Source organism: Hippoglossus stenolepis, chromosome 12 (assembly GCF_022539355.2).
Source record: "Hippoglossus stenolepis isolate QCI-W04-F060 chromosome 12, HSTE1.2, whole genome shotgun sequence".
Lineage (NCBI taxonomy): Eukaryota > Metazoa > Chordata > Actinopteri > Pleuronectiformes > Pleuronectidae > Hippoglossus > Hippoglossus stenolepis.
This window is the reverse complement of record NC_061494.1, coordinates 8,541,546-8,561,386: the sequence shown is the minus strand read 5'-3', so window position 1 is coordinate 8,561,386 and position 19,841 is coordinate 8,541,546. Positions and strand designations below refer to the sequence as shown.

Sequence of the window (19,841 nt, the reverse complement as noted above, 5' to 3'; positions counted from 1 at the left end):
AATACGTACTCTTTTTATTTACTAAAAATGAATGTGTGACATTGCACCAAATGTTTTTTGTTTTCTATCAGGGAATCATCGCCACAGTTCCTTTACATTCAAATGGAGTTATGTGGCTCAAAAACACTTAAACACTGGATAAAAGAGAGGAATAGGGGAACTCTGCAAGACTCCAACAGACGACATGAGAGTCTAACCATCGCTCAACAAATAGTCAGTGGAGTCGAGTACATTCACTTCAAAAAACTCATCCACAGGGACCTGAAGGTCAGACAAAGTTCTTCTAATGTCTTTAAATGACTAGTACAGGCATTGGAGATTTGTGATTCATGTACCATCGATGTGTTTTTGTGTACTTCCACTTACATCCCACACATTCAAGATACATGTGGAAGGAAAACCCCTGAAGCAAGTCACTTTATTTACCATATGAAGCTGTTTTAGATTGAAAATTACCAGGTTGTGTTTGTCTTTTTTATTTTAATGTTGTGCCTGGATTTTTTTAATTCGTTATATAAGGCTGAGTTTCTCAGACCATATTTTAGAACACAGTTCAATATTTACACACCAGGTTTTTATTCTTGGGTAGAAGCAAAAGAGGATTGCATTTCATCATCGTTATGTCATCGTCATTATAACTAGAACGGCACTGTGTACCTCCTTGTTGGAGGTAATTACACATCATTGAAGGAGCTTGATGTTAATTGCTGTATTAATTGCTGCTTTTTCTTTCCAATGTTTAGCCTGCCAACATCCTGTTTGGACAGGATAGAGCAGTGAAGATTGGAGACTTTGGTCTGGTCACTGCTGATGATGATGACGATGAAACCCCAATGGAGAGAACTAATGAAACAGGAACCACTTTTTACATGGCTCCAGAACAAGTGAGATGCCTTTGATTTTCCTGTATTATTGGTTTAAAATGCATCCAATGCTCCCATCCTGTACAGATTCTGTGATACAACACATCCCTCATATAAAACACAAGCTTACATCAAATTCAGTAATTGTATTTCCACACACAGACTGAGTCAGTGATGTAAAAAATATAATGCAATAGTATTTCATCAATGTTATAATATACATTTCAGTTTTCACTTTGCACTGGAGGGATTTACAAATACATTAATAAAAAATAAATGCTATTCTCTCATTTCACATAAACAATAAGACAAAATAGAACGTTTTTTAATGTGCATCCTAAAATAAGTGTTTGAATTTAGAGATAAATTTAATAAAAACTGTAGATCTATGTTTCACTTTTTCTTTTTGTTAAAAAATGTATCTGCTCATCGAAATTCACAGATTTGATTCGCCAAGTGGCGTCACGTGAGATGATTTAGTGTAAATATTCTCGAGGCCTGTAGAGGTAGTTACACCTTACTATGTGTTTTCCTTTGAATTCTCATTCATCATTATATAAGGAGACTAAGATGAGTCCAGAGTTCAAACAGTTACAGCTTTACACATTAAAAATTAAGAATTGAAGACAAACAACATGAAACAATTAAAAGCAGTTTGAAGATTGGATGAAAATTTTATTTATATTATATCGGCCTAAAAAGTTTTTTTACAAAAGAGAAAAATGAAATAAAATATTTTTAAAATAGTCAGTAGTGAGTCAGTTACTTATGAAATAACTTGTTAATATAAATGCAATATCTTAATACTGTGTTGTTATTTTACTACACAAGTTTGAGAACATCTATGACCGGAAGGTGGACATATTCGCCTTCGGGCTGATATACTTTGAGCTCCTCTGGAAAATGTCTACTGGCCATGAAAGAGTGAAGGTGAGTCGTCAATGTCCCGAATATTATTATTATTATTATTAAGTGTCACCAGATAAAATCATGGTAACTTGCCTATTCATTCTTTTTATCACTGCATAAACCAGGTTTTCAAAGATGCCAGAAATCAGAAGTTCCCCAGAGAGTTTCCACTTACTTTTTCTCAAGAGGTAAATATCCATATTCATTTTATCCTAACGTCTTCTTTCATCACATGAAGCAGTGTTTTCCTAAGGGTGTGAGTTAGCCATGATGGTCAGCAACAGAGCAGCAGGGAGGCTGACATATAACATGATGACAGTAATGTAAAATATCAAGCAGCACACACAACAGTGTTATGAGAAGATTTTAGAAATGTTGCAGCATGACAGAATTTCTTGGTTGAATAACTGTAATTAAAGCTTTTACTTCTGCTGTTTGTTTTTCTCCAGGAACAAATAATGAAGTCAATGCTGTGTAAGGAGCCAAAACAACGAGCTGAAGCAAGTGCTCTAAAGGCAGAGCTGGAAAAGTTGGCTCACATTCTCAACCCTCAAAAAACTGAACATCAGCAAAATGTAACAGTCTGACAGTCACACACGCAGGAGGTTATAAACATCTGTCTCCTCTGATTATACATTTTGATGTTATATGATTTTTTTGCAAACGGTTGATGGCTTTTATTGTGCTTTAACCTGAGATCTGTAGCCTACATACAACTCACACTCAACTACACACACACACACACACACACACACACACACACACACACACACACACAAACAGACCGGTTGAATACACTTATTGTAAGTCGCTTTGGATAAAAGCGTCAGGTAAATGAAATGTAATCAAGTGATATTTGATTCAATAATGGAAACGTCTTCTATGTTATGTAAAAGTGTTTTAAATCATTACAGCCATTGCTTTGTATTGATTATCATAAGGGGGAAATAAAATTGTGGTTATCTATTTGTTATCTGTCTATCTGCTATCATGATTGTAGGAGCCATAAATATATTAAGTTAAAGAAGAATATTATTATTATTATTATTATTATTTTGGTTATGTCTGTGGACATATTTTGTCACCGCATTAGCGTCACAGCCAAACAAGATACAGCCACAAAACTTTACAGGTAGTCGGGGTCAAAATGAAGGCCACGCCTAAAAATAAATGTGGTCCAACCTGGAATATTACCATGTGGATGCAGTAGGTGCAGTTGCAAGATGGTTTGTAGTTGAAACTTGGATACAGTGATCCACAGCTGCAGACAGCCTGTCAGGACTACAGAGACACATCCCACTGGAATGAGGGTCGTTTTGTTCTGTGCCATGAACAGTCAACTTGACCAGTTAACACTCAGTGGAAGTTGGGTGATGCAGCAGGACATAGCCCCTAACAACCAAGTTACTCTACCACAGAATCACCTTTTGGAGTCAGAGCCTCGACCTTAACAGAGCAGAGACAATGTGAAATGACTTCCAGACTATTCTGTAGGAAGAATGATCCAACAGTCCTCCTGATCACTGTGCAGGTCTGATCCACAGCTAGAGAAAGTCCTTTTTTTGTTTGATGTTGTTGCTGCCAATGGTGGTTTTCACCAGTCACTAAGGGGTTCACTTATATTTTCACCAGCAGTGTGAATATTTAAGGGATGTATTCAACAAAGACCAATTAATCTCGAAAACCTGAGGTCATATTATTTTATTGTCACTGATGTTCACAGCAGGACTCACCACATGGGGGCAGTCTAATGTTTCCTAATGTGTTTTGATAAAGGACATGTTGAGACAAGCAAGAATATATCAGAAATACTTGCAGAAAATATACACTGTTGTGTTTTTTACATTACATGTAATTTAGTTGACGCTTTTATCCAAAGCGACTTCCAATTAGTACATTCAACATCTATGAGGGGCCATTCGGGTTCAGCATCTTGCCCAAGGATGGCAAGAAGGCATGGGCTGGAATTGAACCACCAACCTGCTGCTGTACCCCTCAACCACAGCCATCCTTGGACAATGTAAACAAAAATTGTACTACCACTGCCAAAAACAATGGCGAAACACTGACAGAATATATACAGTGTAAATATAGATAATAATAATACAGCACTTTTCAACAAAACAAACAAAGCAAATGGTTAAAATTAAGAAGAAAGTACAAAATATTAATGGAAATAGTAGCCTAAATTCAGGAAAATACCTCCTGAAATGAAGTACTTAGAAGGTTTAATCCGTGAAGAATAGTTCAATGTGGAGCAGCAGCTCTGACCTGACTGTTGTTGTCTCTTTGAATAAGACCTGTAGGGGGAGCTGTGACTCTGTGTAGCCGAGGCTGAGCATGTGGCTGCAGACTCCGGGCTTCCTCAGCATGTAGGTGAGAAAGGTTTGTTCACAGTGAGAGGGCCAAGACCGAGGGAGCCGTGTGACATTTAATCATGCCTCCGGCGCATGCTGGATGATTAGCATCTCTGTGGAAAACAACAGTAACAAGCTCAAAATGCAGGATCCCACACAATCACCTGGCCGTGGTGCACGCAGTAACAAAGGCCTCGCTAATCAGCACAAAATCAGCTCCTGCTGCTCAGTGTGGTAACTCAACTATCACCATATTGCAAAGAGCCCTAACATTTGCTGAGAGCCCATGAATACAAGCCACGGGTGGACGAACTGCCCTCATGTAGACCGGTTTAATTTCTGGCTTATCTGTCACGACCCTGTTTAAATATGATGGAAACAGAAGCTGTAACGAGAGGGAAAAATGCTGAAATAGACCTTTTGTGAAAATCTTATCCTCCTCATAGAAAACACTGTGATATCTGCCTGACATCTTTGGAAGTTTTATTGTTGATTATTATGTCTTTTTTCACTGATAAGTTCAAAAGCATTAATAGAATGGCACGCACTAGAGGGCATACCTCCAGCCAGGCCAATATTTCCTTTCAATTATGTCAAGCCGCACCAAATTGTGCACACTCATAGATGTTAGTTCCTTAAATATACAGGATTTTGTTCATCAACATCTATGAAGTGTTATTTCCTGGGAAATTGTTGAAAATGGCACAAAACGCCCTATATTGCAATGTTATAGAAAATGAAAAAGATATTCCTGGACCCTGCCTATCCTAACCTACTTTGACCGTTTGGCACGTTCGACCTCTCAGTTTTCCATCCTTTCATCCATTATCTCTTGTGGTTATCTGTTAAGGGTCATTGGGCGAGCGGTGGGGTGCACCCAGGACAGGTCACCAGCCCAACCATTCACACTCACACTCAACGGTCAAGTCTCCATTTAACCTAACCCCAATCTACATGTCTTTGGACTGTGGAAGGAAACCTGCGTACCTGGAGAAAACCCATGCAAACCTGAGGGAATAGTAATGTTTTGCCTCCTCAGTAGTTACCAACCTTTGTCTGCTGATTTTTTTCTTTTTTCATGTGAAGATGTCATTTAGATATCACCTCTGAATCATTCTTCCCGTGACATTTACACCACCAGAACAATGTCCTCTCACTGTAGCAGTATCTCAGCTATGAAACCTGGTGTGCTTCCAATCTTCCACTGCTATCGCGCTTGTGCGAGCAGGGTTATTGGATGTATTGAGGTCACTTCCTCTGAGAGCTGTGTGGGCACTGAAGCAGTGCTCTAGTCAGTGGCCTGCACCATGTAGCCGGGGGTAAAATGGACTCACCAGTCAGGAGCACAGCAGCGGAGTGTCTCCCCGAAGTCCCTGGGGTCGGAGCAAACGATTACTGTGTGTGCACGGCCTCGTTGCAGAAGCAGAGTTTGTTCTGCTCTGTGTGTTTTAGGAAGCAGCCTTGCTGCAAAGACAAAACTATCGCCCACCAGCAGACATCAGAATCAAAATGACAGCTGAGGATACACGTGAGTTGTCAGATAGTATTGTCATCTTCCCAGCCTGTACATATATTTCAGAAGTTTCTGTTGTGCAGTTATAGCCCACTTAACCTCTGGTGAACTCCAGTTAACTGGAGCGTGACCACATGCTGTGCCTCACTGGAGGCCTCACTTGGCTCATCCTCTGGACTTTCCACCTCTCCAGAACCACATCCTGCCACTGTCCACTTCACTTAGGGAACACTGTCAGCAGTTAAAGGGCCACTCCAGCAGTGAATTGTATATTTTATCCTATTTACTACAACTTATAGAAACTTCACATGACTACTGACCACTTTCAGAACTCTTTTCTTAATACCACCTAGCCTTATAAAATATGAAAAATTAAAATGAGCAAAAACAAATTTAAAAAAAGTTATATCTGGTATTTTCTTGACTCATGATCTTACCTTATCTTATATTGTGAAACAACAAGTCTAAGGGATTATTTATGGGGACCATAGACATATAAAGTTGGACGACATGAAAGCTGCCCAAAAGTGAAGCCATTTCGTTCACCACCTGGTGGCTGGCTGCAGTATAGGTCATAAAACCCATCTCCTCCAGGTTAGCAGATAGGACGTATGCGAAACTAAGTAATCAAAGTTCACATCAAATAAATGTCTGTCACCTTTGTCACCTGTCACCTGTGAACTTTAGAATATTTACTTTTTATTGTCAAGAAATATATCAAATATAAATATTTATGTTAACAAAGTAATGTTTGTGTTAAATGCTAAAGATTAATTCTTCATGTTAAATGCCTTATCAAACACCTAAATCTAAATGTTAAATTGTTAATCCAACTGCTAAATCTAAACCACAATATTATGTATAAATGTTAAACGCTTAATTTACCTGTTAGATGTTAATGCTTAATATTAAATATTAATATTAAACATTTTATAGAGCTGTTAAATCTAAATCTAAATGTTAAATGCATAATCTAACTGTTGTGTGCTGGTAATGTACGACATAGAAATGATATTCGACTCTCTCTCTGTTGACTGTTCACCAACGCTGTCGCCTGGCAAAGTCAGTAAAGTTGTTTGTCAACTTCCTGCCCCCCTCAAATCCCCACACACTCGCCGTCTCAGTCGCAGCCCCACCTCACAGCTCTGAAGGTCAAGGGCACGACGGCAGACCCCCACCCTCCCCTGCTAAATCTTTAATAAGTCAAAGAGTCAACCCCATCTGGAGCAGTTGAGAGCAGAGCTGCAGGGGAGCCGGCAGTGTTGCAGGAGGATCCTCTGAAAGCTGCTGCAGCCAGTTATTGGCCTGTTTTCTTCTGCAAATGTGACACCTTCTGACAGCCCAGCTGTTGTGCCGATTTCATGCCCACAGGAAAGACATGTGAGGTGATGCAATCATGATGTGAGTGTGGAAAGAGACAAAAAGCATGCACTTAAACAGGTCCTACGGTGCTCAGGAGAAAAATAAACTGCACACACTCTGTGTCGGAGTTTTCCTCGGTTACAGGAGTAAGAGCCGAAGGTTATTAAATTGTTGTTTAGTGCCAGACAGATCCCAAGGTCACAGACGTCTGAGCGTCCTTGTTGCTTTTATAAATATGTAATTGTGGTAAATATTAGGCAACAGGTTTTTGTTGCTTTTAAAGGATTCTACTTCCTCGGCTGCCCCTGCAGACTGAAGCTGTGAGATAGGATTCATGCTCCGTGTGCTATTGAAGGCGCCATTGTGAAGTGTTTGTATTCCAGAAATTAGAATATTCAGCAGGATCAGGAAAGGTGACTTCACTGAATAATTTAAATGGGAGGTGATAGTAAATTCAGCCAGTGTGATGACAGTGGTGATGAACTGAGCCCAAACAGGCTGCAGAGAGATGAGGAGAAGGCAAGCTCATGAAACTGCTAAATGAATGGAAGCATGGGATGAATCAACAGGAATTAATTACTTTTGTAATGTTTGCAGATTCATGTTTGCCTCTTCCTCTTTGTGTCAGTAATTCCGCGGGCGCCGAGGGGAGAGGAGGAGGTGGTAGATGAAAGCGCTGTGAAATCAGGACAAAAACAAAGCCAGGAGCAGAAAGAGGGGGCCAACGCTTGAACACTGTGCCATGACAGACAGCCTTTGGGGCTGTTTTTCTCAGCTGCCAGGAGCTTTTCAGGATCCGTTTTATCTGCTCTGCCTTCCCACCCACCCTCGCGCCCGCCCCTCTGGATGCGGCTCCATATGATTTGTGTCCAGTTTGGTTTCACTCGAGCCAGCAGACACACACTCTGCCTTCTTAACTGTCACAAGCCTGCATGTCGTGTGTTTGTGAGCTGCTTAACCTCTTTTATGCCTGAGTGGGTTTGGTCACATTGAAGTGAAAGGTCACCAGATTTAAAAATGTATTTTGATGCTATGATCTATCTATCTATCTATCTATCTATCTATCTATCTATCTATCTAAGTTTCCTACGGTTAGCATGACTGGAAATATAATGAATTCTTTACCAGGCCCGAGGTCAGAGAGTTGGAGTTGATCACAGCTCCATTAATAGAAAGTGCTGTTCTTGACACCTGTATTGATTCTAATTGGAGAGACGCCTGTTCTGTCTGCCTCTACAAAATCAATAGCAGCCAAAGTCAGTGAATCCTTTGTGCAGCAAAATTCTGAATGTCTGCAGATAACAACCAGGCCAGTTAACCTTAACCTAAGTTTATCTTAACCTGTAGTAATAAATCATATTTGTTGATAGAGGTAAGCGGACCTTTGCTGTGGCTGCTCAGACCATTAACAAATTTTAACAATGGCTAAAGACCCACTTTCAATTTGAGTTTTAGAACTTGATTTTCATCTGCTATTGTGCTTTATTTTAATCCTTAAATATTTATGATGTTCAAAGTGCTTTTTCTATCATATTTATATAGTGTTATTATATATGTTGGTATGTTCAGGAACATCACTGATGATGCATCCCAGCGCATCCTAGAGATGTATCTTGCAACCTAAATATTTGTATATTCTTCTTCTTCTTCTTCTTCTTCTTCATATTTTAACCCCATTCAGCACTTTAAACATGCTATATAAATAAACTTTCACTGTTCACTGTTAACTTGACTGTTCTGCAAATTAACTATCAGCTTTAGATATCACATACATGCAGTAAAGAAGACAGTGTAATATTTACCTGTGAAGTTTTAACTGAAGTACAATTAAAAATGCTCAAGTACTTCAAAATTACTAACTACTTAATTTTTCCACCACTATTTCAAAGTTTGTGATTGAATTCACTCATCATGGACTGCGCATTTTGAGAACATTTTTGGTTGCTGTCATGCACGTTTACAAACTTCGAACTTGCTGCTCCTAAACACTTCTGTTGTATATAAAACTCTGTATACTGTATATTTACTGATAAGATGTGCTTTTAAAAGCCCCTGCAGGGATAAACCGTTGAATCAAATTTGATGCACAACACATCTGGGCTCTCAAAAATCCTTTTAGGGATGGTTTGAGAGTCTCCATCGCTGGCACTCAGCTCCTGTGTTCTTCATCAGACTCAAATTAGTGGCATTACGCTCAGAGAGCCATCTCATAAATGGATTTCTTGTTGTATGTGATGCTCCATAGGGGAATCGTTGCATCATGTGGCCATCTGTCTTCGTACTTCCAGCCTCCTGAGCCGCTTTCCCAGACATCAACACCCTGTGGTCTGAATCGCACTCGCCATCCTGTCACCGATGTCTTTTTTTTTCTTTTCATCAAGGTCTGTAAGCACCTTGAACTGTTTTGTCGTTACAGGCCACAGGCGTGACACTCTGCAGAGAACATTACAGATAATACCACCATCTTTACCGAGGCTGTGAATGATCTCATGGCTGTGAGATGCTATAATCAATGGTGGCATTGATCGCTGACATCACATCTATTTCTCTATAATATGGAACTACCAGTGCATCTGACCATCTATTGACACATTAGCTCTGCATCCTCATCTCTGTCAGTTGATATCTCAATAATTAGCACAACAAATGTCAAATCACACTCGACAATCAGCGAAACATTTTTACAAATCTAAGGCATATCAAATATGTGTTATACCTCCTCTGTGTGTTTGCACAATGTATGAGCACTATATTGACATATATTGAAGCACTGCTGTTACTATTGCTAAAAATTATATTGTGATAATTATTGATTTATTGTTTTATCACCCAGCCCCATGATGCAACAAATATACATAAAAGTTAGAGCATAACCAGTCATGTTTAAAAAGGTTGCTCTAGAATGAGAAAAGTGATACCACTCTCTTATCTGTACAGTATATACTGTTATAATGCCAGTTAGCTTAGCTTAGCATAAACACACGGCTCTGTCCGAAGGTATCAGTATAAACCTCCCTATCTTTTCTAACAAATATGTCTAATTCCTAAGAAATGAACAACCTTTCATTTAAAGCTAATGCACATATTTGAAATCATAAAAAGTAAAATAATGATGCATCCTGTAGTATTTGTTTTAACTACAAGCACCTACTGATAATGATCCCTTAAATTAATTTTAGAATAAAATATTGTGAACAAGATACAGTTTCTCTGTATCCTGGTGGTCTTGTTTGAATAGTACACAATGTGCCCTGTTCGATTCCTGATGGAGTCCTTTGCTGTATTAGGTATGCGTCTACACCACATCACTAGTGTTGGAGCTGGATTTCATCGTATGTTATCATTTCTAATCGCGACTAAATTTGACCACTGCTATTATGTTATTACTACTCCATCCGCAACTGTCCCTCTTAGCACCTGGACACGTTGCTCTCCCATCTGCTGGCTGCCTGTGAGGACGCCAGTGGAGTTACCAGCCAAATTGGCCACCTCCATCTTGGAGCTAGAGACAAAGTTGGCGTCCCTGTAAAGTGGCACTCGGATATGTGCTGTGCCCACTTTTTCTGCTGCTAATTGTATGGCAGCGAAGGCCACTCTGACAAATGAGTTCCTCCATCACTCCATTGTGATGGAGGGACTCATCTGGCTTTTGCCATTGACAGCGCCAGCCTTGTGGGACAGGGCCAGGGCACACAGAGGCATATTTGTACAGCAAGGCTTTACTACCCTTTTGTGTATTTTTTTTTTCTTTTTTTTGGCTTGGTTATAATTCACTGTGGCACATTTCGCATTCAGCACAGCATTTAGTAATTTTACAAATGTTCAATTAAGTGCAACATGATAAATAACATTACATAAGCATTGTATTCTCTTTTAAAACACCTGGATTTGCTTTAAGTTCACAGACACATTGACTATCTATAGTGTGTCCACTGGGGGGCACTGTTGTATCGGGCTACACGGCAGGATCCGGCTGTAGGAGCTGAGGAAGGAGGGAAGTGGCAGGGCTGTCTACCACCCTATCAGTGTTTGTGTCCTCGTTTTGTAAGACAATGGCACTTTATTCTTATCAAATCTAACCTCCACCAGGAGAAGGAGATGGATCGCGCACCACCCTCCTCGCTGCAGTGAATTAAATCAGAATCCCATTATAGAAAAACATATAAAAGTCCCACAATTCAATACTACCACTGTATGACCAAAACAGGAAGTATGGTATATGTTGACTGCAGGATATAGGCGCTATCATTTCAAAGAGGAATAACTGAAGACCTCTCAGTGAGGAGAGTCCATTAATCGATACTATGCGTGATTCTGAATGATGGTCGCTCTGCTAATAGAACTGACACGCTCTTTTGAATTACAACCGAATTACTGTAGGAATGTTGATCCCAGGGAGAACAATAGGTCTGATCCTGGGCCAGGGTACAAAGCAGTTTTATTAGCATATGTAATGAGTTAGAGATTACATATGTTGTCTATGTTTTAGAAGCGCAGCTCGGAGCATTCAGATAACGCGTAATGTGCTGTATAATTTTTCTTGACCTTGACCCTATTGAATCGCATTACTCAAAATCTTTGATTGGCCTGCCCCTCACATCTCACCTCCGCTCTTTTTCACCACCAGTTAAACCCACTCGCTCCTCAGGTATTTGAATACGGATGCCATCTTTCACAGTGTTATTGGCCTCCTTCTCCCCTCCCGTCCTTCATTACAAATGATCTCTCAGCACTAATGAGTACATGTCTAAAAATACCCTCCATGTCCAGAGAGCTGGGTGTGTTGTAGTGCGCGTTGAGCTTAAACAGATGTTAATGGTTATGGAATATCAGAGCGGTGTAATGAATGGAGGCACAGCGAGTCCGACTTCATTTAGAGGGAATATTTTAATATTCAACATGCATCCGCACCCAGCCGCTGAGATTCTGGGGCCATGGATCAGTTCAGACGCCTTCCAACACCCCTCCTGACTATCTTTTTAACATAACGGTGGTGTTCCCTGTTGCCATAGTAACACCGCATGACCTTTCCTGGGAGGTCGAGCTCATGTCAGTGTGTTGCACGAACGATTTCGTTCCAGGCCTCTGCTCAGTGGTGGTCTTTGCAGTTGGAAATGGTCTCCGGTTTGACGGATGAGGGAAGGGTTCCAACTGGACTTGGTCTCGGGGTGAAATAAAGCGTGAGGCGATGGATGGAGCCGTCAACACCTTCGTCTAATTAATTGACAGGATCCAATTGAAGTTCCAAAGACTCAATTCATGGAGAAATGTGTGGGCATGTTCATATTTGCTTTTGTCAAGGAAAAAGAGGATCGTACTTGAATCATGTTTATCTGCTCTTTATATAGATAGATATTTATTACGGTGGAGGTGGTGACAAAGACAAAACGACAAACCACTGCTCTAGGCTAGCTTTTATTTAGTAGCTTTAGTTGCTGTGAATTTGCTAATAATCTTTGTTAGGAGCCCAGCTTGCGGCTCATCCTGAAATGCTTATTAATTGAAAGAATAGTTTTACATTTTGGGAACTTAGCTTCAGATGTCAAAGTGTGTTTCCCCTTTTAATTGTTTTTCCTGTAGCATTATTCTCTATCACCGACACCAGTAAACACATTTTATCCCATTGGTTTGAATGCATACACAAAAGAAAACTACCAAAAAGACAAAACTGACCACAAAATTGGAATATACTTTTTAAAACATACAAGCAGTTGTCACTCTTGCTGCCCACAGGTTCGAAATGCATTCTGGTTGAACCATAGAAGTTTAATTAAAAAGTACAAGATAAAAGCTCTTACAAAGTGAAGCCAAATCATCTTGATCGCCCCCCTTGTGGCTGAGTGTAGTAAATGTCATTAAGCCTGTACCCTCCATTTTAGAGGATGGGAAATGGACCAAACTAATAAGTCAAAGTGCAAGTTTTTTCCTTGTAATGGTTTCTGTCATTTTAGGTAGTTCTTATCACACTGATTTATGTGTTGTTTTTAATCAGTTATTTGATGCTATAAAACATGATTGACTTGCATCTAGTCAAGCACATTTATCTTGAGACCTCGGCATCGTGGATCCACTCCATGATCACTACTCTGCAGACTCTGGCTCCAGATGCTATCACCAGCATAAGATGGCAGCACCTGTATCCAGGATATTTAAGCATAATACAATGGGAGGAAGTTGAGACACATCGTCCATCTTCATATATCTATGGCTGGAACACACAACAGCTGAGCACAGTGACTTCACAGAGTATAGGGTTGTGTGTAAAGAAATACTTCCAGTATGTACTTACTCATCAAATACTAACATTCTCACATTTCTCTTTGTTACTTCCACCAAGGAGGTTTTCATCTGTATTTGTTTGCTTGTAAACAGAATTATGCAAAAACAACTCGGTGGAATATCACCATAATTTGGCAAAAGGATGCAATATGGGTCTGAAAATAACCCATTCAATTTTGGTGCAGATCCAGATCAATAGGCAAATGCAGAATGTTTTTGAAAGAAAAAATCTGGCCTGTTTAGGGGTATTTATGAGTGTGTGAATTAAAATGGGTTTTAAAAGGTGTCTGTTTGGCCTTTGCAGAGGTATGCGCTCTACTGAGTGCAGTACTAATTTCCCATATGTAGAGGGGCTGGCAGATTTTTTGGAGATAACCAGGCTAGCTGTTTCCAATGCTTCCAGTCTTTATGCTAAGCTACATAAAGCACCAGTCTGGTTCCAGATCTCTGAATTTACTCCCAAACCCATAGTTGGCATTGTTTGCAAGCTGCTAAGCTACATCTGTGAAATAAAAAAACATAAACTCAAAAATGTTATCTACTGCTTGCAAATGCTACAACAGTTTCTATACTAAAGATGTGTGTAGTGTGGATACTGATTGATTAGACCAAAAGAAACCAAGCAATGTCATGCTGGATGGGTTGAGAGAAATGAAATGGTATTTCAGTCTGATTATTAGACTATTTCCAGCAACATACTTAAAGTACAGACACATTTAATGCCTTCGTGTTTTTCTAGAGACGCCAGGATTATTGTCTGGGCAACGAGCATGGGATTCTCAGTTTCCTCTCATGATTACTGTGATAAAATATCTTTTTATCTTGAGAAATAAATCAATTGAACTGGACTCGAACCATCAACCAGACAGCTGCTGTGGACAATCTAGCTTTGTCTCTGTCTTTATCATAGTCAGATTAAGAGACTTTACACAACAATAATGTTGCTCAACAAACCTGGACGTGACACAGTGATGCACGATGACGGCCACGTGGGTTAGAGACACCCTGGATGACTTCATCAGGCCCATGAGTTCATCATGACTGGATGATAAGTGCCAACCCAGCAAAACGTTTGCAGCATGAGAGGCAGCCATAAACAGGACCCCACACCCTTCTCTCCCTCCGTGAGAAACTGAGGGGAGATATTGAGAGCAGGCCTCCCCCTGTTCCTGCCCAAGGGCTCGAGTCTAATTCAGACAAGATGTTGGATGTTCAACAGCCTCCTTTTCTCATTTGTGGCGCAGATCTAGATGAAAAGGTGGCGAGCGGCAGGAGCAGACCTCTCTGGAGGGGTTTCATTAGATATTACAATCTAAGCTTCCTCCAAGGCCAGGGTCAAAGATGGCTCCTATTTGCACCTTATTTCATGGCCAGGAAGATATTCGACCCACGCAGACTCCATCTGGTTCACATGGAGGTCTTGTTTGAGAATTGCTTTTTTGTGGCACGCAATGCAGCACAGCTTGTATTGCCCCTAAATGAGAGGTAAATAAGGATTGTGTAAAAGGAGACGAGGACAGGGTTTTGTTTTATCCAAAGAAACGTCCATTCCAGCATTGCAACCAGATGAAACCAGCTCAGTGGTTTCAGATTTGAAGAGTGCAACATGTGACAAGCTTGTGAGTGAGTTTCCGGGCCCCGGCTATCAGTGAGCCTGTTGTCTTTGTACAGTCCTGCTGAGCGTGATAATGCCAGAGTAACCTCCCCTTCTGTCCTCATGGTCTGCTTTGTGTCCTTCACAGGCGGTAATCAGATACAGTGGGCTGATTGTGGAACAAACGACCCGGGGCAGTCCAGCTGCACAGGAGTGAGGGTTTCAACCCTGAAATGATGATGTCACCGCTCCCATGTGACAGGGCTCAGTTTCACTGTCAGATCAATTATTCACAGCGTTTAATTGGATCAGCTGAATCCAGACCGCTCCAGGGATCCATTTCCAGTAACAGCAGCTGCAAATAAACCCTGAGCCAGCGCACAAGACATAAGACTGCAGATCAATATCCACAGACTATACAGCACACCTCGCCAATTAAAACAAAAAAAACAACAGCCAAATAATATGCTGGAAGGAAAGAATCTGTAAGTTAAAGAATAAGTTTGCTAATTTATAGTCGTCCAGGCTGCTTCACACTGTAACATACATGGAGGTGATGATCTCAGAGCGTTGGGTGGAGGCCAATCTGTGATGATGCTGCATTCATTAATCACACGGTCATGTACAGCGGCATTCGCAGCCTCTTAGTCATCAGATATTCCCCTGGCCTCTGCTCCACTCCCGCCTCCAACTCGTTACAAGCCTCCCAGTCAAAGCTGGCCTTTGTGCAGGGGGGACCATGACAGTTCTACTCCCTCCATTAGTGCTGGGTTTCAGGATACAGAGTATAGTGCAGAGAGCCCTCCATTCACAAGGTAGGAGGAGGGGAGGGGGGTCAAGACACAAGGCCTATATCTCTGTGGAAAAGGAGAAAGAGCAGCCCATTCAGCTTTAGTCGTAGGACGATACTCACACATGCGAAGGTTCTTGGGAAAGTTACTTTCCCAATTATACACAGTCGTCTCTGTTTTCACATGAAACCCACAGTGTTTATCTTGTCTGCTTTCAAATGTTAACTAACTTACTACCTATTTATTTAGGATTTATTCTATTCAATCTTATCAATAAGTACACTTGACCCTAAGCTAATAAGCGATTAAGTAATCCAACCTACACACCATGAGTGATCATCTTAGTCACCTAAAGCCCATAAGTTGCTGACTGAAAAAGATTTATAAGACCCCTGGTTCCCATCATCATACATTTACCCTGGAGCCATGAATACATCTCTTTCATTCCCTCCATGTATGCAGTCCTATGCCACCTATAGAGGCAGGACTCACAAAGTCCTGAGTGTCTTTTGGCAGGTTTTCAGACATGTTCTCGAGCAAAAATGAGCCTAGCTGTGACTCCATTCACGACATATCCTTTGACTGGAGAACATTACTTTCTTTGACAGTCATACACTCGCCATCCATTCGCACCTCACTGCTCAGCCTCAGGCATCTACAGAAATAGTCACAAATGAAGGTTTATTAAACTCCATGACCTTTAAAGCAGTGACAGGAGACTTTAGAAACAAACAATATGTAGACTTCTTTTTAACTTATTTTACTGCTGCCAGTTTGACCAGTGGTTTGACCCAGTTGCCGACCACTGCTGTGGTTTATCTGAGGATGTAGAAGAGGACATATTCAACTCGGTGCACAGACTGCGTTTCAAGTTGTTCCTTTAAAAAGCATTGCATTGGCAGCAGTACAAGCATTGTTCCAAAAGGGAACTAAACACGATTAAAAATCAATGGGAGTTTAGAATGGATCAAAGCGAGCACAGAGTGAGTGCTGATCAATGTTTCCCAGAGTCTAATTCTATTAATCATACGTGCTCAGAGAATGAGGGTCACCCCGGTATGTATGACCAGCAGCTTCACAGGACGCAACGACCTTGTGACTGGTGACCTCTTCTGTGTCTCCCTCTTAGACCTGAGGGGACGAGCTGTGGAGACTCAGCTAATCTGCTTTGTTCACCACTCAACTGCAGCTCTAATAAGCCTATTGATCCAGTGTTCAGGCTGGAGCCAGGCTGGGTTAGCAGGCTGTGTGGGTAAATGGTGAGGAGAGACGGTTCAGGGTTTACCATTTAACAAAGCAGTCAGCAGCAGACTGCTCCACCAGGATTAGTTTAGCTTTAGCCTCAGCTAGTTTGGAACAAGTAGACATGGGATCTAGTTACAACGTGGCCTGTATCTAAATGCTCAACATCCCAGACAGGGCCTTTATATGTCAGGACTTGTATCTGTGTCAGTGTACCTGTCTCTGTATGCACAAGAGAACATCCCAGCGGTTTACTCACTAGGTTGAAGATGCTGAGAATTGTAGACGTGGGACAGTTTACATATTCAATATGAAGGGGGCGTTGTGTTAGGTCGGCAGAGACACCCCTGTGGAATTTACTGGCTGGCTCTGCAATAATAATGTGGTGCCTGAAATGCTGCGTTTGTCAGAAGCCGCTGTTCATTCACGTTATAAAATATGTGATTCAATTTTGCACTTGAGTTGACACAGAAAGCACAATAATGTTTAGTAAGTCATATGGGAAATCATGTGCCATCGCTGTTTTACTTAGATTTCAAGCTATGCTAGTGTGGCTAGATGTGGCTCTAAGGATCTTAGTATGTTGTGGCTGTGTGTGTGTGCAATGAGATTTCATACAGACAAACACGAGATTGCAGATATTAGCAGTCCCCAGAAGATGAACCCTACTGACCTTATTGAATCACTGAGTTTTCATCAAGGACCTTTTGGTTGAACTTTGTGGGGGGGGGTGTTAGGTCAAATGTCTCTGCAACATCCAGATGATTTGCCATAAAATTTCCTGCAGACATTCACGAGAATATAGATATTTGTGGTCCTCAGAGGATGATTCCTGATGTGTTTGCTACTGTGTGGTATGCCAGCTGCCCAGCTGCAGGACGTAGAGACCTGCACCGTGTGGTGATGGTGGCCCAGCACGTTATTGGGATGGAGCTCCCGACCCTGGACATAATCTACGCTGGCCAACTGAAGAAGTAGGCCAGCAGTATTTTCAGGGACCACACACACACCCCTGACACTACCTGTTTGATCCGTTGCCATCGGGCAAACGGTTCAAAACATTAAGATCCTCCACCAACAGACTGAGGAACAGGTTTTATCCCAGAGATGTGACATCACACCACACCCCCTGCCCAAACACACCAAAGACTGTCACACACACTTTCAGTGACTGCAGCGTGCACATACCATACACACCAAGGACTGTGACTAACATTCACACACACCAAGGACTGTGATTAATACACACACATCAAGGACTGTGATTAACACACACACACAACCCACACACACTCCACCCTCAGGGACTCAAATAAATAAATAAATTTCATCATTTGTAAATACAGTTTTTAATCAATTTCATTCTACCTGAGTATGATGACAATAAAGACCTTGAATCTTGAATGAATCGTCAATATTAGCTTTGTTCAGAAATATCAGGAAAACTGATGATATTTGCTCAGCTGCAGTTTGTGTTTAGAGTTAATGATGAAATGTTAGCATGCTAATATGATCAAGCAAGACAGGGATCCAAATATTAGCATGTAAGCATTGTGAATGAATTAGCAATCTGATAGTAGTGTTTAGCTAAATGCCCCACAATACTTAAGTACAGCCCCATGGCACTGTTAGCATAGCGTGTCTTCTCATCCTGAAAAATAAAAAGTATCCCACAGTGAAAAGCCTCTCGATGCTCTGCGAGAGAGTTAGTGAAGTCATGATGTTGAGTCATGTTAAACACGACAACATTTTTTTGACCACTTACATAAACATTCTCTGTTGTGCCCTGAGCCCTGACAAGTCTATTTCAAAGTATCCTGCCAGAAAAGGCAGTGAGACTGGGCTGCTGTCAGTGTTGCACACAGGTCCTGGGAGAGTCCTCAAAAACAGTCTGAGTCACAGACTGATCGGTCAAGGAAATGAATTTCCTCCCAAAAAAAATCATCTCAACAGAGCCACACCTTGTTTACTCATGGCAGTGCTCCCCTCTGACTGGCCCTCAGAGGCAAGATGATTGCTGCCTCACGTACTGTAACTCAGTCATCACTGCAGCTCTGAGGTTAACAGCACTTCCCAGGCAAAAAAACCTCTCAACTCCTTTGTAACAAACATGACCTGACAAGAGAAAAGGCTGAGATAAGAGAGCGAGGGTAGTCAGAGCTGACATTGGGTTAAATACATTTGAGATGCAGAAATGAATTAGGGCAAAAAGGGAGCTCGAATGGAACAGACAAGCCACGGTTCCTCCAGGGTGATTATGAAACTAGCCGTTACAGTGAAATGATTCTCCGTTCTGATGTTTTCATGAAACATTTCTATTTCTGGACTATCCTCCCCTCACCCTCGCTGAGCGAGCGCACAAACATCAGAACATACTCAGCACACTGAACTTAACTCTGAGGGTTATTGTGGATGGCAGATGTGGTCATTCAAACATGCAAAGAGTGCATAAGAGTGTGTTCCTCTTAAGGGGACATGCACTCTCACACATGAACATGCATGCATGCACAAAGTGAAAGTACAACACAGTCGAGGCACACTTTACATCAATCAGATCGAGAGATATTTTCTGTATTCACTGTGCATGAACACAGCTCAGTCCTCTCACTGGTGCTCACATGAAAGACTTAAATAAGGGTTGAGTAACACCATTGCGTAATTCTTCTTTGTTTTCTCTGGGACCGATGTGGAAAATGTACTGAACAAAAAGTCATACGACAGCTATGTCTAATTCCCACTCCCATCTCCCACAAAGCACAACATATCCCACCCCCTACTACACACTCTCTCTCTCTCTCTCTCTCTCTCTCTCTCTCTCTCTCTCTCTCTCTCTCTCTCTCTCTCTCTTGGGCCTGTGGCAACAAATACTTCATGTTCGCTTTCCCTTACAGAGTGAGATCACCAGTCTTTGTATGTATGTGTTGCAAATAC

The 19,841-nt window shown here is 41.3% G+C and overlaps 1 protein-coding gene across 6 annotated transcripts in view; it reads left to right on the top strand.

The window, feature by feature from the left end:
* LOC118118665 (interferon-induced, double-stranded RNA-activated protein kinase-like) overlaps positions 1 to 2,745 on the top strand; it is a 74,234-nt gene extending 71,489 nt beyond the window's left edge. For 4 of the 6 annotated variants that reach the window (XM_047342169.1, XM_047342170.1, XM_047342162.1 and 1 more), the window contains 5 exons: positions 72 to 267; positions 744 to 884; positions 1,695 to 1,793; positions 1,898 to 1,960; positions 2,222 to 2,745. In XM_047342169.1, coding sequence (XP_047198125.1) covers positions 72 to 267; positions 744 to 884; positions 1,695 to 1,793; positions 1,898 to 1,960; positions 2,222 to 2,359 — 637 coding nt within the window. In that variant the 3' untranslated portion in view covers positions 2,360 to 2,745. The remainder of the gene's footprint in view (positions 1 to 71; positions 268 to 743; positions 885 to 1,694; positions 1,794 to 1,897; positions 1,961 to 2,221) is intronic. The other 2 variants (XM_047342164.1, XM_047342166.1) reach the window with 2 other exon arrangements.
* The last annotated feature ends 17,096 nt before the right edge of the window (positions 2,746 to 19,841 follow it).